The following is a 27886-nucleotide window of genomic DNA, read 5'->3' on the forward strand; positions in this document are numbered from 1 at the left end:
TGATAATAAAGGATGATATTTTCATGAACTTCAGGTAAAGAAAAAAGTCTTAATCGGGACACAAAAAGCACTAATCATAAAGGAAAAAACTAATAAACTGAACTTCACTGAAATTAAGAACAGCTTCTACTAAAAAGACATCATTAAAAGAATGAAAAAGCAAGCCACAAAGAAGATATATGCATAAAAGAAACAAAGGTCTTGTACCCAGGATAGATAGAGAACTCCTTAAATCAATTAGAAAAGGAAAGACAACCCAACAGGAAAATAGGCACTTCACAAAAGATACATAAATAACCAATTACCATACAAAAAGGTACTCAAAAGCAGGCACCGGAAATACTAAATTTTTTTTTTTAAATAAATGACTATACTGTATGGTGGTGAGGGGTTGGGGCAACTGCTTACACTGCTGACAGGAAGCTAAACTGGTACAACCACTTTGGAAATCTGGCATTATCTACCAAAGCACAAACCAGCCTCTGTTTATCTCTCTAGCCTCATCTTCCATTACTCTTTTCTTTTCTTTTCTTTTCGATAAATTGAGTCTCAGAAATTTTATTTTATTTATTTATTTTTTTAATTTTATTTTTGGCTGCATTGGGTCTTTGTTGCTGCGCATGGGCTTTCTCTAGTTGTGGCAAGTGGGGGCTGCTCTTTGTTGAGGTGCACAGGCTTCTCATTGACTTGTTGCACAGCATGGACTCTAGGTGTGTGGGCTTCAGTAGTTGCAGCACACGGTGCTCAGCAGTTGTGGCACACGGGCCCTAGGGCACATGGACTTCAGTAGTTGTGGAGCACGGGCTCAGCAGCTGTGGCTCACAGGCTCTAGAGCGCAGGCTCAGTAGTTGTGGTGGATTCTTAACCACTGTGGCGCCAGGGAAGTCCCTCCATTACTCTTCTTGTCTGTCATGCTCCAACCCCACTGACTTCTATTCAGTTCCCTACAGCCACCAAGCTCCCTCCTAATTCAAGGCATTTATATAGAATTCTCTCTGCTATTTAGAATGTTCTGCCATTCTACAATGTACATTTATTGGCTTCCTCCCCAGCATTCACTCCCTACATCTTTCCTAATAGTTCAATTTTGTTGGGGTCTCATGTGGTTCTAGAGAAGTAGACTTCATCCCTAACTCCAGGCAACCCATGACCTTGCCTAAGCCAATCAGCATATTCCATTCCTCCAGGCATAACAAGTGATTCTGGTGTAAGCATGTAACGTAAGGTGATCAATACACAGTGGACTTCAGATCTTCTCCTGAAATATTGGAGAAAAGACTCATTTTCCTACTGGCCATACATGAGGGAATACAAAGTTCTGAAAACTGTCACTAACCAACTGGAGACCTTAAAGGGAGCAAACCTTAAGATTATGGCAACAAAACAGAAGGCAGAACCAAGGGAAGAAAAGCAATCAAATCCTTGGTGAAACTGTTGAGCCAACAGATCAAGTCTTATCTCTACTTGCTACTGAAAGCATCCTAACTAAGACAGTGTTCCTCTTAGCCCAGCCAAGGCCTAATGATCTTTCAAGCCCCAACTTAATGGTACTTTCTCAGAATGAGGTATCTTCAACTCCCAGACTTGGCCAGGACCCCTTTTATATACTCGAATCAACTTGTACACCTTTGTAGCACATCTCACAATTAAATTTTAAATTATATAATTATGTGTTTACCATCTATGCTCCCCATTAGACTGTAAGCTTCTGGAGGACTGGATTTTGTTCATCACTCTAGCTAGTGTGTGCTAGCACAGTGCCCAGCACATAAATACATCATGAATGATGAATAATTGGAATGATAAAGAAATCGTCATAGATAGCTAGTGGGAAGCAGCCGCATAGCATAGGGAGATCAGCTTGGTGCTTTGTGACCACCTAGAGGAGTGGGATAGAGAGGGTGGGAGGGAGGGAGACACAAGAGGGAAGAAATATGGGGACATGTGTATGTATAACTGATTCACTTTGTTATAAAGCAGAAACTAACACACCACTGTAAAGCAATTATACTCCAATAAAGATGTTTAAAAAAAAAGAAATCATCAATAAATAATTGACAAAATAAATATATCATGAATAAATGAACAACATCATTGGGAAATAAGGTGCTCAACATAAATCCACAAGTAAAGTTCTGCCCTGCTAAGCACAAATTCTTTTCGATTTTACCATTTTGGATGAAAATCTCTGAATCACAGTTCCCTGACTTCTGAAACAGAGACTACTGAAGCAACTTCCTCTTTTCTTGAAACTTTCAGGCTATCACTATAAACACCAACTTTTGTATGATATTGTAATATATAGCCTTCAGGAGCTATAGAAGGGCAGTGGATGACTGTCTTAAAATAAATGCACCCAGGCCAAAGTGTTTTTAGACTTTTTGGGCTCTTTACTTCCTACTGATTTTGCAGAAAACAAAAACTTAATTCTTAATTATTTTGTCTTCTTCCCTATCAGGCTATCAGCTGTCAATTCCTATCTGTTAGAATTCTGGGAAATGTACTACTATGTTTCTGAATAAGAAACTCAAGAATTCTACAAGTACAGTGAATATATTTTCTGTATGTGAATTATCTGTTATGGATGATCACAGGCATATTTCATTTACTTTCAGGGTTTTGGCCACATTCTTCAGAGTCACAATAAGCAGTGCTTTACTATACCTTTCCCATTAAGCAGTTTAAAAACAACACAGATCAAAAGGAAATACTATGCAGCTGTAATAAGGAATGAAGATCTCTAATGATCTAGGATATATTGTTAAGTGAGGGAAAAAAGTATTAGAATACGGTATCTTTGAATTTGAGAAAGAGAATGATAAATATATATAAATTATATACATATTTATATATTTTTCTTCTTTTTGAAAATATAAGCAATAAAGGATAAACCAAAAACTAGTCAAAATGATTACCCACGAGACCCATTAGGATAGCTACTACCAAAAAAAATAATAATAATAACAAGGATGTGAAGAAACTGGAACCCTTGCTCACTACTGATCGGAATGTAAAATGGTATAGCTGCTGTGGAAAACAGTATGGAGGTTCCTCAAAAAATCTGATATGATCCAGGAATTCTACTTTGGGTATATAGCAAAAAGAATTAAAACTAGGGTCTCAAAGAAATATTTATACATCCATGTTCACAGCAGCATTTTCACAATAGTTAAAATGTGGGAGCAACCTTGTCCGTAGACAAATGAATGGATAAGCAGAATGTAGTATATACATACAATGGAATATTACTCAGTCTTAAAAAGTAAATTCTGACATATGCTACTATCTTAGGATAGTATGCTAAGTGAAATAAACTAGTCACAAAAAGACAAATACTGTATGATTCCACTTATATGAGGTACCTAGAGTAGCCATAATCATAGAGAGAGAAAGTAAAAAGGTGGCTGCTAGGGGCTGGGGGAGGAAAGAAATAGGGAGTTATTGTTTAATAGGTGTAGAGTTTCAGTTTTGCAAGATGAAAAGAGTTCTGAAGATGGACAGTGGTGATGGTTGCACAACTATATGAATGTACTTAATACCACTGAACTGAACACTTAAAAATGGTCGAGGGGCTTCCCTGGTGGCACAGTGGTTAAGGATCTGCCTGCCAATGCAGGGGACACGGGTTCAAGCCCTGGGCCAGGAAGATCCTACATGCCGCAGAGCAACTAAGCCCATGCACCACAACTACTGAGCCTGTGCTCTAGAGCCTGCCAGCCACAACTACTGAAGCCCACAAGCCACAACTACTGAAGCCCATGTGCCTAGAGCCCGTGCTCCACAACAAGAGAAGCCTACGCACCACAACACAGAGTAGCCCCCGCTCGCCGCAACTAGAGAAAGCCCATGAGCAGCAACGAAGACCCAATGCAGCCAAAACAAATAAATAAATTTTTAAAAATGGGTGAGATGGTAAATTTTCTGCATTTTACCACAATTTAAAACATAGAAAAGAAAAGAAAAGATTGCCCACGAAGGGAAGAAGAGGAAGAAGAAAAGTCATACTTCTCTAAATGAATACTGTTTAATAAGAATTGTGAACCAGGTAAACATTGCATATAATATTAAAACAAAGTAAAATCAAAAAGAAAAAGAAATATCAAAAATCAAAAAGAGGTTGAAAACAGTGGAATAATTTTTTCAGCATACTGAGAGAAAAATTAGTCAATCTAGACTTCTATACTCAGCAGACCATCTTTCAAAATTAGGGCAGGAAAAAAAAGATACCTTAGACAAACAAAAACAGAGCTTATTATAAGCTCAAATTCCTCACTATAAGAATTTCTCAGAATATTAAAGGCAGCAAGAAAACAATCCCAAATGACAGATTTAAAAAATTTAAAACTCAGAGCTTTTTTTATGTCTTTAAGATATAAAAGAAACTGGAGTGTAGAATGGGGCAGGATGAGATAGGAAAGGAGAATATAGGTAGAAACAGTCCCGCCTTTATACCCAAAAGAGGAGGCTCCTGCCCTGAGCCCTACACTTTAGGAGATTACACCTATCAAAATACCAAAACATCAAAAATATCAAAACCCAAAGATAATAAGTAACTAATTGAGGGTACAGGAATTAAGAGAGAGAGATTCACAAACTGAACTGAGACCTCCCCATCCTAAGAGAAGACAATGAAGAGAAGGAAGGAGGCAAAGCACAGCCTCTGTGCTGAGAAACCAAGGTAAAAACATCTAATTTTACTTAAGAATGGCCACCCCCAATCTCCCAAGGAGGTGTCTAGGCAGCCTGGATTCCCCCAGAAACTGCTTTCCCTCCTCCTCCTGGGTTTGAGTGGGATAGTTTAAGAAGATACTTAGAACTGCCTTAAATCTTGAGTTAGAAAAGTAGAATATGGGGAAGGAGAACCCATCTGCCCAGACTCTCCAGGGACTTTCACCACATCAGTCCCCATCTAAGATTTGGAGACCACCCTGGCCCAACTTCCACCCTGCCAACCCCAGGGAGTATATTGCTCCTTTAAGAGCTGGCTGGGCCCTGGGTAGGAAAGTAAGTCAGGCTGCTGACATAAACTGATTTATAACTTTTTAAGATTAAGACATATTGTTAAAAAAAAAAAAAAGCTGACTTCCATTTCTATTCTTGCCCTAGGTTGTACAAATGTTAGGAGTGAGAGTCTATGGCTCTCAAGTTGAACAGTCCATTCACAGTCAGTTACTTTATTGTTGTGCTTTATAACAAATGTGTTCCATAGAGTGTCTTGAAGGTAACAAATATTACATCAAAAAAGAGAATGAATTAAAAATAGAAGGAAGGAAGGGAGGTAGAAGGAGGCTAAAAAAACTAAGGTTAATGCTTAAGGTAGCTTGATCACTTACCATCATTTTTTAATTCCCTTCTATGCCAAGAAGTTCATTTACCACACAAATCCATGGGGTGTGACTCCTATAATAAAAAATACATAGTACATACTCTTAGTCATAACATTGTCATAAAATCATATTTATTCATAAAAGATAAAAATCTCATCCCCGCAAGTTTCTCATTACATTAAACAACAAAAACATCACCCCTTTATATTCCGTTTAGATATACTATAGCATGTTTTAAACACTCTATGCTGAATAATACCTCAATATCTCCAAAAAAAATTAAATGGAAGAGAAAGAGTATTAATTACAAAAATAGCCCATGACATTCCAATCCAAAGGCTTCAAGCTTTTTTTTTACTAAACACACACACACTTTATATCATGACTCAGTTCATACATACATGATTAACTGAAACAAAGTTTCATGAAGTAATATTTATCCCTATTGTGAGAGAGGCACTCTGATTATTTCCTATTCTATTCTATTTCATTTTTTAAATACTGCTTTCACTGAATTGATTTATGACCCACTAATGAACCCCAACTCAGTATACAAAACACTGTGTAACCTCTCCTTAGGAATTTGCAAAAACTGAGATTTTATCATAATATCTCAATTACAGAACATCTAATTCTCTACATACAACAGATCCTACTTTTCAGGAAACCTAGTTAATATTGGTCAACCCTTTATTCAAAGAAATCCAAAGCTAGGAAACTAGGTAAAAAACAAGAGGACAGAGAAATTGTGAGAAAAAATGGCTTAACGCCATAACAAAAGCTACTGAACAAAGAAAAGCAAGCAACAGTTGGAACCCAACCTTCTGGGATGACAGCCTAGGTCCTTTATCTTCGTCAAGTGAATCTGCTCCTTTTAAAACGCAGCACTTCAAATGAAAACATATGTTCACACAATAACTTACATACAAGTATTCACAGCAACATTATTCCTAATAGCCAAAAAGTGGAAAAAACCCAAATGTCCAAAAACTGTTGGATAAATAAAATGTACTATATCCCTGCAATGAAATCTTATTTGGCCATAAAATAGTATAAAGTACTGGTACATGCTACAACATAAAGGAATCTTGAAAACAAGATGCTAAGTGAAAGAAGCCAGTCATAAAAGACCACATATTACATAATTCCACTTATATGTAATGTCCAAAATGGGCAAATCAAGACAGTCAGAAAAACAGATTACTGCTTGCCTAGGGCTAGAGAGTTGGAGGATGATGAGTTACTGCTAATGAATACAGGGTTTCTTTTTGGGATGATGAAAATGTTCTAAAATTCAATATGGTGACGGTTGTACAACTCTGTGAATATACTAAGAACCACTTTTTAAATGGGTGAGTTGTAAGGTACATGGATTATATCCCAGTAAAAATGTCATACTTTTAAAAATATACTACTTCTGTTCACAACTTCTCCAATGCCTCTACATCTCACTCAGAGTAAAAGTCAAAGTCCTCACAGTGGCCTACCACACCCTAAACCTTCTAACTCCCCATAAGTCCCTGACCATACCTCCTACTCCTCTCTTCTCTGGTGTTCATTCCACTTCAACCACACTGGCCTCCTTAAGTTCCCCAACATGCCAGACACACTACCCCCTCAGGGCTTTACAATTTAAAGTCCCCATCTGGAACACTCAAGATTAACTCCATCTTTGCCCACATGTCACTTTCTCAGTGAGGCCTTCTGACACGCTCTTTTAAACACTGCAACCTGTTTATCCTGACTCCCGCCACTGGCACTCCCTATCCCACTTCTTCTCTAGAGCACTCATTACTTTATATTATTTACTTACTTGGTGGACTGTCCCTCTTTCCCCACAAGAATGTAAACTCCATTATGTTCTTTTTTTTTTTTTTCCTATTAGATCTCCCTCCCACCCCACCCCCATCAAACGCATCTAGGTCATCACAGAGCACCAAGCTAAGCTCCCTGTGTTATACAGCAGGTTCGCACTAGCTCTATTTTACATATGGTAGTATACTTATGTCAAACCTAATCTCCCAAATTGTCCTACCCTCCCCTTCCCCTCCCTGTGTCCACATGTCCATTCTCTATGTCTACATCTCTACTCCTGTGCTGCAAATAGGTTCATCTGTACCATTTTTCTAGATTCCACAAATATGCATTAATATACAGTATTTGTTTTTCTCTTTCTGGCTTATTTCACTCTATATGACAGACTCTAGGTCCATCCACATCTCCAAATATGACCCAATTTCGTTCCTTTTTATGGCTGGCTGAGTAATATTCCACTGTATATATGTACCACATCTTCTTTATCCATTCATCTGTTGGACATTTAGGTTGCTTCCATGACCTGGCTAATGTAAACAGTGCTGCAATGAATATTGGGGTACATGTGTCCTACTGAATTATGGTTTTCTCAGGGTATATGCCCCACAGTGGGATTGCTGGGTCGTATGGTAGTTCTATTTTTAGTTTTTTAAGGAACCTCCACACTGTTCTCCATCGTGGCTGTATCAATTTACATTCCCACGAACATAGCAAAAGGGTTCCCTTTCCTCCACACCCTCTCCAGCATTTATTGTTTGTAGATTTTTTGATAATGGCCATTCTGAACAGTGTGATATGATACCTCACTGTAGTTTTGATTTGCATTTCTCTAATAATTAGTGATACTGATCATCTTTTCATGTGCTTCTTGGCCATCTGTATGTCTTCTTTGGAGAAATGTCTGTTTAGGTCTTCTGCCCATTTTTGGATTCGGTTGTTTGTTTCTTTAATATTGAGCTGCATGAGCTGTCTATATATTTTGGAGATTAATCCTTTGTCCGTTGATCCGTTTGCAAATATTTTCTCCCATTCTGAGGGTTGCCTTTTCGTCTTGTTTATGGTTTCCTTTGCTGTGCAAAAGCTTTGAAGTTTCATTAGGTCACATTTGTTTATTTTTGTTTTTATTTCCATTTCTCTAGGAGGTGGATCAAAAAAGATCTTGCTACGATTTATGTCAAAGAGTGTTCTTCCTATGTTTTCCTCTAAGAGTTTTACAGTGTCCAATCTTACATTTAGGTCTTTAATCCATTTTGAGCTTATTTTTGTGTATGGTGCTAGGAAGCGTCCTAATTTCATTCTTCTACATGTAGCTGTCCAGTTTTCCCAGCACCAGTTATGGAAGAGGCTGTCTTTTCTCCATTGTATGTTCTTGCCTCCTTTGTCATAAATTAGGTGACCATATGTGCGTGGGTTTATCCCTGGGCTTTCTATCCTGTACCATTGATCTATATTTCTGTTTTTGAGCCAGTACCATACTGTCTTGATTACTGTAGCTGTGTAGTATAATTTGAAGACAGGGAGCCTGATTCCACCAGCTCCATTTTTCTTTCTCAAAATTGCTTTGGCTATTCGGGGTCTTTTGTGTTTCCATACAAATTGTAAAAAAAAATTTTTCTAATTCTGTGAAGAATGTCATTGGTAGTTTGATAGGGATTGCACTGAATATGTAGATTGCTTTGGGTAGTATAGTCATTTTCACAATATTGATTCTTCCAATCCAAGAAAGTGGTATATTTCTCCCCCTTTTTATGTCAACTTTGATTTCTTTCATCAGTGTTTTATAGTTTTCTGAGTACAAGTCTTTTGCCTCCTTGGGTAGGTTTATTCCTAGGTATTTTACTCTTTTTGTTGCGATGGTAAATGGAATTGTTTCCTTAATTTATCTTTCTGATTTTTTGTTATTAGTGTATAGGAATGCAAGAGATTCCTGTGCATTAATTTTGTATCCTGCAACCTTACCAAATTCATTGATCAGCTCTAGTAGTTTTCTGGTGGCAACTTTAGAATTTTCTATGTATAGTATCATGTCATCTGCAAACAGTGACAGCTTTACTTCTTCTTTTCCGATTTGTATTCCTTTTGTTTCTTTTTCTGCTCTGATTGCTGTGGCTAGGACTTCCAAACTATGTTGAATAAGAGTGGCGAGTGGACATCCATGTCTTGTTCCTGATCTTAGTGGAAATGCTTTCAGTTTTTCACCATTGAGAATGACGTTTGCTGTGGTTTTGTCATGGCCTTTATTATGTTGAGGTAGGTTCTCTCTATGCCCATTTTCTGGAGTGTTTTTATGATAAATGAGTGTTGAATTTTGTCAAAAGCTTTTTCTGCATCTATTGAGATGATCATATGGTTTTTATTCCTTCATTTGTTAATATGGTGTATCACATGGATTGATTTGTGTATACTGAAGAATCCTTGCATCCCTGGGATAAATCCCACTTGATCATGGTGTATGATCCTTTTGACATGCTACTGGATTCTGTTTGCTAGTATTTTGTTGAGGATTTCTGCATCTATGTTCATCAGTGATATTGGTCTGTAATTTTATTTTTTTGTGATATCTTTGCCTGGTGTTGGTATCAGGGTGATGGTGGCCTCATAGAACGAATTTTGGGAGTGTTCCTCCCTCTGCTGTTTTTTGGAAAAGTTTGAGGCTTGGTGTTAGCTATTCTCTAAATGTTAGATAGAATTTGCCTGTGAAGCCATCTGGTCCTGGGCTTTTGCTTATTGGAAGATTTTCAATTACAGTTTCTATTTCATTACTTGTAATACATCTGTCTATATCTTCTAATTCTTCCTGGTTCAGTCTTGGAAAATTGTACCTTTCCAACTAACCCTTTACATTTCTGCAGTGTCAGTTGTGATTTCTCCTTTTTCATTTCTAATTTTATTGATTTGAGTCCTCTCCCTTTTTTTCTTGATGAGTCTTGCTAAAGTTTTATCAATTTTGTTTATCTTCTCAAACCATCAACTTTTAGTTTTACTGATCTTTGCTACTGTTTTCTTTTTTTCTACTTATTTCTGCCCTGATCTTTATGATTTCTTTCCTCCTACTGACTTTGGGTTTTCTTTGTTCTTCTTTCTCTAATTGTTTAAGGTGTAATATTAGGTTGTTTATTTGAGATTTTTCTTGTTTCTTGAGGTAGGATTGTATTGCTATATACTTCCCTCTTAGAACAGCTTTTGCTGCATCCCATAGGTTTTGGGTCATCGTGTTCTCATTGTCATTTGTTTCTAGGTATTTTTTGATTTCCTCTTTGATTTCTTCAGTGATCTCTTGGTTATTTAGTAGTGCACTGTTTAGCCTCCATGTATTTGTGTATTTTACACCTTTTTTTCCTGTAATTGATTTCTAATCTCATATTGTAGTCAGAAGAGATGCTTGATACAATTTCAATTTTCTTAAATTTTCTGAGGCTTGATTTGTGACCCAAGTTGTGATCTATCCTGTAGAATCTTCTGTGTGCACTTGAGAAGAACATGTATTCTGCCACTTTCAAATAGAATGTCCTATAAATATCAATTAAATCTATGTGGTGTACTGTGTCATTTAAAGCTTGTGTTTCCTTATTTATTTTCTGTTTGGATGATCTGTCCATTGGTGTAAGTGAGGTGTTAAAGTCCCCTACCATTATTGTTACTGTCGAATTCCCCTTCTATGGCTGTTAGCATTTCTTATGTATTGATATGCTCCTATGTTTGGTGCATATTTATAATTGTTACATCTTTTTCTTGGATTGATCCCTTGATTATTATGTAGTGTCCTTCCTTATCTCTTGTAACAGCCTTTATTTTAAGGTCTATTTTATCTGATACGAGTATTGCTACTCCAGCTTTCTTTGACTTCCATTTGAATGGAATATCTTTTTCCATCCCTTCACCTCAGTCTGGATGTGTCCCTAAGTCTGAAGTGGGTCTCCTGTACACAGCATATATATGGGTCTTATTTTTGTATCCATTCAGCCAGTCTGTGTCTTTTGGTTGGAGCATTTAATCTATTTACATTCAAGGTTATTATCTATACGTATGTTCCTATTACCATTTTCTTAATTGTTTTAGGTTTGTTTTTGTGGGTCTTTTTTCTTCTCTTGTGTTTCCCGCCTAGAGAAGTTCTTTTAGCATTTGTTGTAAAGCTGGTTTGGTGGTGCTGATTTCTCTTAGCTTTTGCTTGTCTATAAAGTTTTTGATTTCTCCATCAAATCTGAATGAGATCCTTGCTAGGTAATCTTGGTTGTAGGTTTTTCTCTTTCATCATTTTAAGTAGATCTGCCACTCCCTTCTGGCCTGCAGAGTTTCTCCTGAAAAATCAGCTGTTAACCTTATGGGGATTCCTTTGTATGTTATATTTTGATTTTCCCTTGCTGTTTTTAATACTTTTCCTTTGAACTCAATTTTTGTTAGTTTGATTAATATGCATCTCGGTGGGTTTCTCCTAGGGTTTATCCTGTATGGGACTCTCTGTGCTTTCTGGACTTGGGTGATTATTTCCTTTCCCATTTTAGGTAACTTTTCCACAATAACCTCTCCAAATATTTTCTCAGAGCATTTATTTTTCTTTCCTTTTTCTGGGAACCCTATAATTTGAATGTTGGTGCATTTAGTGTTGTCCCAGAGGTCTCTGAGATTTTCTTCAATTCGCTTCATTCTTTTTTCTTTATTCTGCTCCTCAGCAATTATTTCCACCATTCTGTCTTCCAGCTCACTTATTCATTCTTCTGCCCCAGTTATTCTATTATTGATTCCTTCTAGTGAATTTTTCATTTCAGTTAGTGTGTTGTCCATCTCTGTTTGTTCTTTATTTTTTCTACATCTTTGTTAAACATTTCTTTTATTTTCTCGCTCCGTGCCTCCATTCTATTTCTGAGATTCTGGATTATCTTTACTATCATTACTCTGAATTCTTTTTCAGGTAGGTTGCCAATTTCCTCTTCATTTATTTGGTCTTGTAGGCTTTTACCTTGCATGTAGATCTGGGTCTTGGTGCCAAGATGAGGACCTCCGAAAACCTCACTCCAACGAATATTCCTTGGGACCTGAGGTTCTCTGGTTCTCTGTTACTCCAGTGGTTTGGACACAGGGCCCCCACTGCAGGAGCTCAGGCTCGACCCTCAGCTCATGAACCAAGATCCCGCAAGCTGCGCAGGGCAGCAAAAAGAAAAAAAGGAGAACAATAACAAAGAGTAAAAAATACAATAAGATTAGAAAACTAACAGATGTGTTAGAAAAAAATTTTAAAACAAAAATATAGATGAAACAACAACCGGAAGGTACACTGGAACAGCAGCAAAAAAAAGGAAGGAAAAAAAAGCCAGAAAAGGCCTTGGCTGTTTGGGGCGGGGCTAAGGCAGGGGCAGGGTTTAGGCAGTGGGCGGGGCCTATGCTTCAGACTCACAGGGCTGGAAAAGGCACCGGGGGCAGGGGGGCTTAGGCTCAACACAGCAGGAGGGGCCCAGGAGTGCCTCGGGCCTTGGAGGGCAGAGGACCAGGTCCGGAACCCCAGCGGGCTCCCTGGGCACGAGTGGGCAGGGGAAATGCTACACACGTTCCCCTCCGATCCTCCAATCCTGGAGGGTCCCTCCCCACTGGCCTCTCTTTTTCTCCCCACACCCCATCTTATACCGCTAGGACCCACACAGCCAGAGGTGGCCCCAGAAGGCAGGGGACCAGACCCAGAAGCCCAACAGGTTTCCCGAGCTGAGTGGGCAGGGAATATGCCCGCGGCACTTCCCCTGATACCCCAGTCCTGGAGGGTCCCCCCCGGTCCGCCTCTGCTCCCCTTTCTCACTCTTCCCTCCCTACTATGCCCCTAGGCCCCCCACAGCCGGAGGGGTCCTCGGAAGGCAGAGCACCAGGCCCAGATACCAGCAGGCTTCCAAGGGCCCAAGTGGTGGGGGAAACACCCGGCACGCCTCCCCTGATCCTGTGATCCTGGAGGGGTCCTCCCCATCCACCTCTCCTCTTCTCCCTTCACCTACCTCCTATGCCCCTAGGATCCAGGCAGCCCGGACGGCACCACAGAGAGCAGAAAACCTGGTCTGGGAGCCCAGCAGGCTTCCTGGGGCCTGATTGGGAAGGGGAAATGCTAGGCGTGCTACCCATTGATCCATGAGCCCCAAGGGTCCCCCAGGCGAGGGAACCCCTCCCCTCTGCCAGCCACCCCTCAGGGGCCGTGGTCCTGTCCGGCCTCCACTTCTCCTCCTCCTCTCACTTCCCCCCACATCCAAGACAGTTTCTTGGGGGCTCCTCCCATTTCCTTGGGCATCAAGGTCCCCCACCAGCATCCAACAGGTGCCCTAGTTGTTGGGAGACGTGAACTCTGCGTCCTCCCACACTGCCATCTTGACTCCACCCCCTTTCTCATCTGATTTTGTTATTGCTATAGCCTCAGAATACAGAACAGAGCCTAGCATTGAATAGGCATTAATTAAACACTTATTTACTATTGAATGAAGCCTGTACTAAAGAATCTTTGCGATCAGAGGGCAGACAGCAGAAGCAAGAAGAACAATCCTGCAGCCTGTGGAACAAAAACCACATTCACAGAAAGACAGAAAAGATGAAAAGGCAGAGGGCTATATACCAGATGAAGGAACAAGATAAAACCCCAGAAAAACAACTAAATGAAGTGGAGATAGGCAACCTTCCAGAAAAAGAATTCAGAATAACGATAGTGAAGATGATCCAGGACCTTGGAAAAAGAATGGAGGCAAAGATCGAGAAGATGCAAGGAATGTTTAAAAAAGACCTAGAAGAATTAAAAAAGAAACAGAGATGAACAATACAATAACAGAAATGAAAAATACACTAGAAGGAATCAATAGCAGAATAACTGAGGCAGAAGAACGGATAAGTGACCTGGAAGACAGAATGGTGGAATTCACTGCTGTGGAACAGAATAAAGAAAAAACAATGAACAGAAATGAAGACAGCCTAAGACACCTCTGGGACAACATTAAACACAACAACATTTGCATTATAGGGATCCCAGAAGGAGAAGATAGAGAAAAAGGACCCGAGAAAATATTTGAAGAGATTATAGTCGAAAACTTCCCTAACATGGGAAAGAAAATAGCCACCCAAGTCCAGGAAGCGCAGAGAGTCTCATACAGGACAAACCCAAGGAGAAACACACTGAGACACATAGTAATCACATTGGCAAAAATTAAAGACAAAGAAAAATCATTGAAAGCAGCAAGGGAAAAACAACAAATAACATACAAGGAAACTCCCATAAGGTTAACAGCTGAATGCTCAGCAGAAACTCTACAAGCCAGAAGAGAATGGCATGATATACTTAATGTGATGAAAGGGAAGAACCTACAACCAAGATTACACTACCCAGCAAGGATCTCATTCAGATTCGATGGAGAAATCAAAAGCTTTACAGACAAGCAAAAGCTAAGAGATTTCAGTACCACCAAACCAGCTCTACAACAAATGCTAAAGGAACATCTCTAAGTGGAAAGTACAAGAGAAGAAAAGGACCTACAAAAATAAACCCAAAACAATTAAGAATATGGTCATAGGAACATACATATCAATAATTACCTTAAACATGAATGGATTAAATGCTCCAACCAAAACACACAGGTTTGCTGAACGGATACAAAAACAAGACCCATATATATGCGCTGTCTACGAGAGACCCACTTCAGATCTAGGGACACATACAGGCTGAAAGTGAGGAGATGGAAGAAGATATTCCATGCAAATGGAAATCAAAAGAAAGCTGGAGTAGCAACACTCGTATCAGATAAAACAGACCTTAAAATAAAGAATGTTACAACAGACAAGGAAGGACACTACATAATGATCAAGGGATCAATCCAAGAAGAAAATATAACAATTATAAATATATATGCACCCAACATAGGAGCACCTCAAACATAAGGCAACTGTTAACAGCTCTAAAAGAGGAAATCAACAGTAACATAATAATAGTGGGAGACTTTAACACCTCACTTACACCAATGGACAAATCATCCAAAATGAAAATAAATAAGAAAACAGAAGCTTTAAATGACACAAAAGACCAGATAGATTTAATTGATATTTATAGGACATTCATCCAAAAACAACAGATTACACTTTCTTCTGAAGTGCGCATGGAACACTCTCCAGGAGAGATCACATCTTGGGTCACAAATCAAGACTCAATAAATTTAAAAAATTTGAAATCATATCAAGCACCTTTTCTGACCACAACGCTATGAGATCAGAAATGAATTACAGGGGAAAAAACGTAAAAAACACAAACACATGGAGGTTAAACAATACGTTACTAAATGACCAAGAGATCACTGAAGAAATCAAAGACAAAATCAAAAAATACCTAGAGACAAATGACAATGAAAACATGATGATCCAAAACCTATGGGACGCAGCAAAAGCAGTTCTCGGAGGGAAGTTTATAGCTATACGAGCCTACCTCAAGAAACAAGAAAAATCTCAAGTAAACAATCTAACGTTACACCCAAAGGAACCAGAGAAAGAAGAATGAAGAAAACCCAAAGTTAGCAGAAGGAAAGAAATCAGAAAGATCAGAGCAGAAATAAATGAAATAGAAACAAAGAAAACAATAGCAAAGATCAATAAAACTAAAAGCTGGTTCTTTGAAAAGATAAACAAAATTGATAAACCATTAGCCAGACTCAGCAAGAGAAAAACGAAGACTTAAATCAATAAAGTTAGTAATGAAAACGGAGAAGTTACAACAGACACCGCAGAAATACAAAGCATCCTAAGAGACTACTACAAGCAACTCTATGCCAATAAAATGGACAACCTAGAAGAAATGGACAAATTCTTAGAAATGTATAAACTTCCAAGACTAAACCAGGAAGAAACAAAATATGAACAGACCAATCACAAGTAATGAAATTGAAACTGGGATTAAAAATCTTCCAACAAACAAAAGTCCAGGACCAGATGGCTTCACAGGTGAATCCTATCAAACATTTAGAGAAGAGCTAACACCCATCCTTCTCAAACTCTTCCAAAAAATTGCAGAGGAAGGAACACTCCCAAACTCATTCTATGAGGCCACCATCACCCTGATACCAAAACCAGACAAAGATACTACAAAAAAAGGAAATTACAGACCAATATCACTGATGAATATAGATGCAAAAATCCTCAAGAAAATACTAGCAAACAGACTCCAACAACACATAAAAAGGATCATACACCATGACCAAGTGGGATTTATCCCAGGGATGCAAGGATTCTTCAATATACGCAAATCAATCAATGTGATATACTGTATTGACAAATCAAAGAATAAAAACCATATGACCATCTCAATAGATGCAGAAAAAGGTTTTGACAAAATTCAACACCCATTTATGATAAAAACTCTCCAGAAAGTGGGCATAGAGGGAACCTACCTCAACATAATAAAGGCCATATATGACAAACCCACAGCAAACATCATTCTCAATGGTGAAAAACTGAAAGCGTTTCCTCTAAGATCAGGAAGGAGACAAGGATGTCCACTCTGACCACTATTATTCAACATATTTTTGGAAGTCCTAGCCATGGAAATCAGAGAAGAAAAAGAAATAAAAGGAATACAAATTGGAAAAGAAGAAGTAAAACTGTCACTGTTTGCAGATGACATGATACGATACATAGAAATTCCTTAAAATGCCACTAGAAAACTACTAGAGCTAATCAATGAATTTGGTAAAGTTGCAGGATACAAAATTAATGCACAGAAATCTCTTGCATTTCCTATACACAAATGATGAAAAATCTGTAAGAGATATTATGGAAACACTCCCACTTACCACTGCAACAAAAGAATACAATACCTAGAAATAAACCTACCAAGGGAGACAAAAGACCTGTATGCAGAAAACTATAAGACACTGATGAAAGAAATTAAAGATGATACCAACAGATGGAAAGATATACCATGTTCTTTGATTGGAAGAATCAATATTGTGAAAATGACTATACTACCCAAAGCAATCTACAGATTCAATACAATCCCTGTCAAATTACCAATGGCATTTTCTACGGAACTAGAACAAATCATCTTAAAATTTGTACGGAGACACAGAAGACCCCAAATAGCCAAAGGAGTCTTGAGGGAAAGAAACGGAGCTGGAGGAATCAGACTCCCTGACTTCAGACTATACTACAAAGCTACAGTAATCAAGACAATATGGTACTGGCACAAAAACAGATGCATAGATCAATGGAACAAGATAGAAAGCCCAGAGATAAACCCACACACCTATGGTCAACTAATCTATGACAAAGGAGGCAAAGATATACAATGGAGAAAAGACAGTTTCTTCAATGAGTGGTGCTTGGAAAACTGGACAGGTACTTGTAAAAGCATGAAATTAGAACACTCCCTAACACCATACACAAAAATAAACTCAAATTGGATTCGAGACCTAAATGTAAGACCGGACAGTATAAAACTCTTAGAGGAAAACATAGGAAGAACACTCTTTGACATAAATCACAGCAAGATCTTTTTTGATCTATCTCCTAGAGTAATAGAAATAAAAACAAAAATAAACAAATCAGACCTAATAAAACTTCAAAGCTTTTGTACAGCAAAGGAAGCCATAAACAAGACAAAAAGACAACCCTCAGAATGGGAGAAAATATTTGCAAACGAATCAACGGACAAAGGATTAATCTCCAAAATATATAAACAGTTCATACAGCTCAATATTAAAGAAACAAACAACCGAATCCAAAAATGGGCAGAAGACCTAAACAGACACTTCTCCAAAGAAGACATACAGTTTCCCAAGAAGCACATGAAAAGCTGCCCCACATCACTAATCATTAGAGAAATGCAAATCAAAACTACAATGAGGTATCACCTCACACCAGTTAGAATGGACATCATCAGTAAATCTACAAACAACAAATGCTGGAGAGAGTGCGGAGAAAAGGGAACCCTCTTGCACTGCTGGTAGGAATGTAAATTGATACAGCCACTATGGAGAACAGTATGGAGGTTCCTTAAAAAACTAAAAATAGAATTACCATATAACACAGCAATCCCACTACTGGGTATATACCCTGAGAAAACCATAATTCAAAACGACACATGCACCCCAATGTTCATTGCAGCACTATTTACAATAGCCAGGTCATGGAAGCAACCTAAATGCCCATCGACAGACGAATGGATAACGAAGTTGTGGTACATATATACAATGGAATATTACTCAGCCATAAAGAGGAACGAAACTGAGTCATTTGTTGAGATGTGGACGGATCTAGAGACTGTCATACAGAGTGAAGTAAGTCAGAAAGAGAAAAACAAATATCGTATATTAATGCATGTATGTGGAACCTAGAAAAATGGTACAGATGAACCGGTTTGCAAGGCAGAAGTTGAGACACAGATGTAGAGAACAGACGTATGGACACCAAGGGGCGCAAAACCATGGTGGGGTGGGGGTGGGGGTGTGCTGAATTGGGCGATTGGGATGGACATGTATACACTGATGTGTATAAAATTGATGACTAATAGAACCTGCAGTATAAGCAAACAAACAAAAAAACAACTAATACAGAACTTTCTTTGGGTTATTTGTATGGAAATATGTTAATATAAATGTTTCAGATACTACATGAAATTTCTAAAACTCTTATATGTTCTGGTATAATGTTATAAGTAATAATACTAGTTATTACTTTAAAATGTATATCTCAGAAATAACTAAATTTCCTTGTCAATTGCATTATTATGAACTTTCATCAAATCTTTAACTGTGGTCATTTTTAAGTCTTTTGTCATTTACAGACAGTTCTGGGTGTACTATGATGCTTTTGCAAATATGCTCCTATAAAAGGGTTTCATCTTCAAGGAATTCATGGAAGACTTCAACAAGTACAGGTTTCTGGTAACTGACTATAGTGCTGAACTGAATGAATAAGCATTTTCAGAACTCTAATGGAAAACTGATGAACTCATAAAAGTGCTAACAAAAGATCAAGATGAAAAAAAATTAATTACATGGGACTGAGTGAACTGATGAGGATGATTATAATTGTGACTTTCTGTTTGAATTAAAAAAAAAATCCCACAAGGACTCAGAGGCAAAAAATATACAAATCAATTTTCACTGCGAAGTAAAGGAGCTGTTACAGTGGAGGATTACTGGACTGAATGTCAATATTATGACATAGTATGAGTGTGTTTCGTGTTTGGTAATTGCAATCCTTGCTGCTTCTGTTGTGGTCATCCATTTATAATGCTTGGTGTCAGTCTATTTATCTCTTGTAAAAATAAAATACAGTGTGTGTGTGTGTGTGTGTGTGTGTGTGTGTGTGTGTGAAAAAAAAAAAAACAATCTTTGCTCACAATATTCGTTTCTTCTCACCCTATATGTATTCAAAGCCTATCAATTCTTCAAGGCCAACTCAAAAGTCATCTTCATGAAACCCATTTTGATATCCCCAGCTGACAGAGATCTTCATCTGAATTCCCAGGTCACTTCATCTGTAATCATTACCTCTAAAAAGTGGGGGAAAGTGTGATACAGTGGAAAAAGAGTATATAGGCACAGGAGTCAACCAAATCACTGGTCATGTGACCTTGAGAAGTCATTCAACCCTTTTGAGTATCGGTATTCCCACCTATAAAAATTAAGGCTGGGTTGTTTACCCAAGAGAATTTTTTCCACACAAAGACCTATATACAAATGTTGAAAGCAGCTTTATTCATAATATCTCCAAACTGGAAACAACCGAAATATCAAAAAGAAAAGAGATAATCCAATTGTGGCATAAATGTATAACAGAATAGAAAGCAATACAAAGGAATGAACTATTGATATATGCAATAAAATGGATATCACAGACATTATGTTCAGAAAAAGAACCTGAACACAAAAGAATACTGAATTTATATCATTTATATCAAGTTTTAGAACATGCAAAACTAATCCTAGGTGAAAATATCAAAAGAGGATTGCCTCAGTTGGAAGGGAAGGACTGGGGAGAAGTACAAGGCAGCTTTCTGGGAAGATGGATTGCGGTAGTGGTTCCCAATTATATATAAATGTGTCAATACTCATTTAACTGCCCACTTAAAAAGTGGTTATACTTTTTGTTTGTAAATTATACCAGTAAAATTGATTAAAGAAAAGGGCACACAGCTTAAGGGGGAAAAATAAAGGCTATCCTTAATTTATAAGGTTGTTAGGAGGATTAGATGAGAAACACTTCTACTGAAATCAGTATGGCACAGTGGGAAAGACTACACACTGATACGGAACTGAATCTCAATTTAGCAGATTACTATAGCTACTAGTTACATAACCTTGGACAACTCATTAATCCCTCAGAACTTCAGTTTTCTCTTTTGTAAAGAGAATAATATCTACTTTTTAGAGTTAAATGGTAGCATACTAGAGTTTCCACCAGTTAAGAAAATATCTGTTACATAACAAGTACCCCAATAGTTTTTTAAGTAATACATAAAATCCAGCACATAGTAGATGCTCAATTAGTGTTATACTCTTTTCCCCATTTTCCTTGGATGAGAATTTCCTCCTCTACTATATTTTAGGATCCTGAAGGACACGATCAGCATCTCAGTGATCTTCTCTTTCCTCTACTTAAGATTCTATCTAAAAAATGGTAGTCACTCAACAAAGATTTTGAAGGAAAGGAAGGAAGGAAGTAGGCTGGCTTGTTGATTAAGCAGAATTACCTCTTTTTCTTTTGGTAATTCCAGAATCAATTACTGAGCTTTTCAGTAAAGACAGTTGTAGGCTAGATACCAATAACTTTTTTAAGGCAGACACAAAACTTATGTACTATATGATCTATATGCACTGGAAAACAGATTTGAAATAGACAAGAAGCAATGTGAAGTAAAGAATGGGTCTCTGAAGTCAGACCCAAATACATATCCCAAAACTGACACTTAAAAATCTATGTAACGCAGGACTTCCCTCATGGCGCAGTGGTTAAGCATCTGCCTATGTTTGTTCTTTGCTATTTTCCAGATTTTTCTGAAATACAACTGGAGTACAATTACAACCTTAAAAGATTATAATGATATAAATTGAAATGTATGCAGGGGAGGAGATCAAGACAGCAGGATAGGAGGATGCTGAGCTCACCTCCCCCCAAGAACATATTAAAAAAAAAAAGAAAGAAACACACCAATTCTCACAGAAAACAGACTGGAGACTGGCATAAAGACTCTTACATAACCAAGGCTGTAAAGAAAGATCCACACAGAGTCAGGAAAGAAGGGAAGAGTAGTGATCAGGTTGGAACCCACACCTGAAGGAGGGGGCACAGAAGTAGGGGAATTACTTGGTTTTGGAGATCCTCTTTGGAAATAGAGGGGTTTGAACCACATATTGGGCACTCCAGGCCCGGAGTCCAACACCAGAAAGACAAATCCCCTTCACTGGTTTGAAGACAAGTGGGACTGGCAGGGGGACTGTGAGAAACGTGAACTCCACTCATTAAGAGCATGCACATGCTTGCTTGCTCCCAAAACAAGGCAGAGGAAGCAGGCTGAGACTGCCTGGGACTCTAGCTGGTTTCCACAACCACCCCAGTGCACGCCCTGGCCTACCTTGCTCCGCCACACAGCTCCCGACTAGGGTGAAGGCTGCCGCTGCCAAGGAAAGTGCGCAGTTGTGGGGGATGGCGCCAACTTGGACCCAGCTCTGCATCTGAATGGGGCAAGGGCAGCCATTACTGGCACTCCCAGAGGCAGCAGATTGGGAGTGGTCTGGACTGTGACTGTAAGGCCTGGACAGCCCCAGCGCATGCCCCAATCCACACTGAGTGCCCGCTCCAGCCCCTCTTGCTCCAGTGCAGCTCTGCAACTACTGAAGCCCGCGTGCCTAGAGCCTGTGCTCCGCGACAAGCGAAGCTACTGCAGTGAGAGTCACACGCACCGCAACGAAGAGTAGCCCCCACTTGCCACAACTAAAGAAAGCCCACATGCAGCAATGAAGACCCAATGCAGCCAAAAATAAATATAATTTATTTTTTTAAATTTACATCAAGCAATATTCCAACCATAATAGTATGAAACTAGAATCAATTACAGGAAGAAAAATGAGAAAAAAAAACCACAAGGGGACCAAACAGACTACTAAAAAAAATAGATCAATGAAAAAATCAAAGAGGAAATCAAAAATTACCTTCAGATAGATGAAAATAAAAACACAACTCTCCAAAGTCTATGGGATGCAGCAAAAGCAGACCTAAGAGGGAAGTTTATAGCAATACAGACCTATGTCAGGGAACAAGAAAAATCTCAAATAAAAATCCTAACCTACCATCTATAGGAATTAGAAAAAGAAGAACAAAAAAGCCAAAAGTGAGCAGAAGGAAGGAAATAATAAAGATCAGAGAGGAAACAAATAAAACGGAGACCAAAAAAACAATAAAAAGGATCAATAAAACCAAGACCTGGTTTTCTGAAATGACAAACAAAATTTAAAGCCATTAACCAGGCTCATCAAGAAAAAAAGAGAGCAGACCCAAATAAACAAAATAAGAAATTAAACAGGAGAAATTACAACTAATATCACAGAGATACAAAAAATCAGAATACTACAAGCAGTTATATGGTAACAAATTGGACAATACAGAAGAAATGGATAAATTTCTAGAAACATACAAACGTCCAAGATGGAATCAACAAGAAATAGATAATCTGAACAGACTGATAACTAGCAGTGAAACTGAATTAATAATAAAAAAAACTGACAGCAAACAAAAGTTCAGGGACTCACAGCTTCATAGAGAAATTCTACAAAACATATGAAGAAGGGCTAATACCTATCCTTCTCAAACTATTCCAAAAAGTTGAAGAGGAGGAAACACTCCCAAATTCATCCTACAATGCCACCATTATGCTGATAACAAAAAGAGACACAGACACTCCAAAAAAATAAAATTATGGGTCAATATCTCTGATGAATATAGATGCAAAAATGCTCAACAAAATATTAGCAAACTGATTTCAACAATATATAAAAAGAATCATACACATGATCAAGCAAGATTTATTCCAAGGATACAAGGACAGTTCGATATCTGCAAATCAATGTAATATGCAACATTAACAAAAGGAACAATAAAAATCACAATCATAGATGCAGAAAAAGTATCTGACAAAATTCAACATCGATTTATGACAAAAACTTTCATCAAAGCTGGTTTAGAAGGAACATATCTGAACATAATAAACGCTATTTATGACAAATTCACAGTTAACACCATACTCAATGATGAAAAGTTGAAAGTTTTTCCTCTAAACTCAGGAACAAGGATTCCCACCTCCACCACTTCTATTTAACAAAGTATTGTAAATCCTAGCCACAGCAATTGGACAAAAAAAAAGAAACGAAACGCATCCAGATTGGAAGAAAAGAAGTAAAACTATCCCTATTTGCAAATGACATGATGCTATATATAGAAAACCCTAAAGTCCCAACCAAAAAACCATTAGAACTAAGAAGTGAATTCAGTAAAGATTCAGGATACAAGGCTAATATACAGAAATATGTTGTTGTTCTTCACACTAATAATAAACTATCAGGGAAAGAAAAAAAACATTTAAAATCACATCAAAAAGAATAAAATATCTAGAAATAAACTTAATCCAGGAGATGAAAGACCTATACTCTGAAAACTATAAAATACTGATGAAGGAAACTGAAGATGATACAGAGAGATGGAAAGATAACCCATGTTTATGGACTGGAAGAGTTTATTGTTAATATGCCCATATAACCCAAAGCAATCTACATATTTAATGCAATCTCTATCAAAATACCCATGACATTTTTGCACAAAACTAGAACAAAAAATCCTAAAAATCATTTGGAATCACAAAGGAAACTAAATAGCCAAGGCAATGTTTAGAAAAAAGAACAAATCTGAACTCACACTCCCTGACTTCAGACTATACTACAAAGCTACAGAAATCAAAACAATATGCCACTGACACAAAAACAGACACATATATCAATTGAAGAGAATAGGGAGCCCAGAAATAAACCCGTGCACTTGCAGTCAATTAATCTACAACAAAGGAGGCAGGAATATATAATAGAAAAAAACCAGTCTCTTCAATAACTGCTGCTGGGAAAACTGGACGGCTACATGTAAAAGAATGAAATTAGAACATTTTCTCACTCAAAATATAAAAATAAACTCAAAATGGATTAAAGACCTAAGTGTAAGACTGGAAACCATAAAACTACAAGAAAGTGCAGGCAGAACACTCTTTGATATAAACTGCAGCAGTATTTTTTTGGATCTGCCTCCTAAGGCAAAGGAAACAAAAGGAAAAATAAGCAAATGCGACCTAATTTAACTTACTTGGGTAAACTATAATGTGTAGATTAATAAACATAAATAAGGGATGTGTGTGTCACGTAGAGTATTTAAATACAGTCGATTTCTGGGGAGCAATCCACTTGAATAAAAAAAAACCAATAGAGTGAGCAAGCACATGAGTGACACCAAGAGCCACGTCAGGTTAAATGTCACTATTACATCAGGTTAAAAAGGCCATGTTCTCATTTCTCCCAAAAAGATAAATAAATGGCTAATAAGAACATCAAAAGATGTTAAACATCATTAGTCATTAGTGAAATACAAATCACAACCTCACAACTACAATGAGATACCTCTTCACAACTACCAGAATGACTATAATCCAAAAGACAGACAAAACCAGTGTTATAGAGGATGTGAAAAAACTGGAACCACCATACACTGCGGATTGTGAATGCAATATAGTGCAGCTGGTTTTGTAAACATTCTGGCAGTTCCTAAAAAGGTTAAATACAGAGTTACAGTATAACCCAGCAATTCCACTCCTAGAAACATACCCAAGAGAAATGAAAATATAGCCCCACAAAAAAATGCTTATACACAGATATTCATAGCAGCATTGTCCATAGAATTCAAAAAGTGCAACAACCCAAATGACTATCAACTGATGAATGAATAAATAAAATGTGGTACATCCATAAAAGAAATGAAGTTCCTGGAAAAGTCAAAATTACCAAGACAAGAAAAACATCAATGGTTGCCAGGGATTCAAGGGGAAGGAGGAATGAATAGGTAGAGCACAGAGAATTTTTATGTCAGTGAAAGTACTCTGTATGATACTATTATGGTGGACACATGCCATTATACATTCGTCCTAACCCATAAAATGTAAAACACCAAGACTAAACAGTAATGTAAACTATGGACTTTCGGTGACAATCATTTGTCAATGTAGGTTCATCAATTGTAACCAATGTACCACTCTGGCAGGGGATGTTGATAATGGGGAGGCTATGCATGAGTGGAGACAGGGAGTACATGGGAAGTCTCTATATGTGTCTCATAATTTTGCTGCAATTCTAAAACCGCTCTAAGAAAAAAGTTTTATTTAAAAAAAAAAAAAAAGGTTCGGGAGCATTCACATGGTGCTGCAGGAAGATCCTGAACTCACCTCCTCCTACAGACACAATGAATCTAAAACTACATATGGAATAATTTCCTTGGAAAGGGACATGAAAACTGGGTAAACAGAACCTCCACAACAAAAGGTAAAAGGACAACATCAAGACAGATAGGAGAGGCAGAGGATCAGAGAGGCAGAGATAGTTTCACCAAGGAAAACCCACCCACCAGCTGTGTCAATTCACAATCGGGAGGGACCACAAAGGTATGGATCTTTGCCTGAAAAGTGAGGGATGTGAGCTCCACATCAAGCACTCCAACCTGTAGACCCTTCACAGGAGAGATGAGCCCCCCAAACTGTCTTCAAATACCAATAGAAAATATGCCCAGGAAACCTATAGAACTTCAGAGTATGGACAACCCACTCTTAAAGGGCTCATAGGTAGACTTAACCCAAGAATCAGCGTAAAAACACCTGATTAAAAAGCGTGGACCCTAAGTAATGAGGACCCACTTACTATCTTGAAGCATCTGCCAGAGAGGCAGAATCCAATTAGAACATTCCCCAGGGACTGAGACACTGACAGGAGACTTTTTTTTAAGATTTATTTTTTGAGGTAACCTGGTTCATAACATTATATAATTTTGTGTATACAACATTATATTTCTACTTTTGTATACCCTACAGTGTGCTCACCACCAAAAATTTAGATTCCATGTGTCAACACACAGTTAATCTCCTTTATGCATTTTACCCTACTCCTTTCTGTCCCTTCCCCTCTGGTAACCACTATTCTGTTCTCTTTATCCACGTTTCTTTTGATTTGGTTTGTTCACTTATTTTTTGTTTGTTTTTATATTCCACGTAAGTGAAATTTTACAGTATTTGTCTTTCTCCATGTGGTTTATTTCACTTAGCATAATACACTCAAGTTCCATCCATGTGGTTGTAAATGGCAAGATTTCATCTTTTTGTGGCTGAGTAGTATCCCATTGTGTGTGTGTGTATACAGATCCATATCCATATCCATATATATATGTATCACATCTTCTGTAACCATTCATCTGTTGATGGGCACTTAGGTTGTTTCCATATCTTAGTGATTATAAATAATGTTGCAGGGACTTCCCTGGTGGCACAGTGGTTAAGAACCCACCTGCCAATGCAGGGGGCTTGGGTTCGAGCCCTGGTCCAGGAAGATCCCACATGCCATGGATCAACTAAGCCCGTGCACCACAACTACTGAGCCTGCACTCTAGAGCCCACAAGCCACAACTACTGAGCCCGTGTGCTACAACTACTGAAGCCCACACACCTAGAGCCTGTGCTCCACTATAGGAGAAGCTACCGCAATGAGAAGCCCGTGCACTGCAACGAAAGAGGAGCCCCCGCTCACCGCAACTACAGAAAGCCTGCGTGCAGCAACAAAGACCCAATGCATCCAATAAATAAATAAATAAATAAAATGTTTAAAAATTATTTTAAAACAAATAATTCTGTGATGAACATAGGGATACAGCTATCTTTTCAGATTAGTGTTTTCATATTCTTTAGATAAATACCAGGAAGTGGGATAGCTGGATCATATGGTAGATCTATTCCTAATTTTTTGAAGAATCTCCATAATGTCTTCCACAGTGGCTGCACCAATTTACAGTCCCACCAACAGTGCATAAGGGTTCCCTTTTTTCCACATCCTCACCAACATTTGTTATTTCTTGGCTTTCTGAATAGTTATTCTAACAGGCATGAGGGGTATCTTGTTATAGTTTAGATTTGCATCTCCCTATTAATGATGTTGAACACCTCTTCATGTGCCTATTGCCATCTGTATGTCTTCATTGGAAAAATGTCTATTCAGATCCTCTGCCCATTTTTTAATTGGGTTGTTGCTTTTTGTTATTAAGTTGTATGAATTCTTTATATATTTTGGATACTAACCCCTTATCAGATACATCATTTGCAAGTATCTTCTCCCCCTTAGTAGGCTGTCTTTGTTTTGCTGACTGTTTCCTTTGCTGCACATAATCTTTTCAGTTTGATGTAGTCCCATTTGTTTAGTTTTGCTTTTGTTTCCCTTGCCTGAAGAGACAAATCTAGAAAGATATTGCTAAGACCAATGTCAAAGAGCATACTGCCTGTGTTTTCTTCCGGAGTTTTACGGTTTCAGGTCTTACATTCAAATCATTAATCCATTTTGAGTTAATTTTTGTGTATGGTGTGAGCTAATGATTTTTGCATATGATGTGAGCTAGAGTTTCATTTTTTTGCACATGGCTGTCAAGTTTTCCTAGCACCATTTGTTGAAGAAGTCAGCCTT

The 27886-nt window shown here is 38.0% G+C and overlaps 1 protein-coding gene across 1 annotated transcript in view; it reads right to left on the reverse strand.

Moving 5' to 3' along the window:
* Positions 1-27886, reverse strand: part of SCAPER (S-phase cyclin A associated protein in the ER) — a gene marked incomplete at its 3' end in the record, with an annotated part of 213744 nt that overhangs the window by 177282 nt on the left and 8576 nt on the right. The window contains exon 2 of the mRNA XM_024761693.1: positions 5334-5400. Coding sequence (XP_024617461.1) covers positions 5334-5339 — 6 coding nt within the window. The remainder of the gene's footprint in view (positions 1-5333; positions 5401-27886) is intronic.

Source organism: Neophocaena asiaeorientalis, unplaced genomic scaffold, assembly GCF_003031525.2.
Source record: "Neophocaena asiaeorientalis asiaeorientalis breed wild unplaced genomic scaffold, Neophocaena_asiaeorientalis_V1.1 scaffold54, whole genome shotgun sequence".
NCBI lineage: Eukaryota > Metazoa > Chordata > Mammalia > Artiodactyla > Phocoenidae > Neophocaena > Neophocaena asiaeorientalis.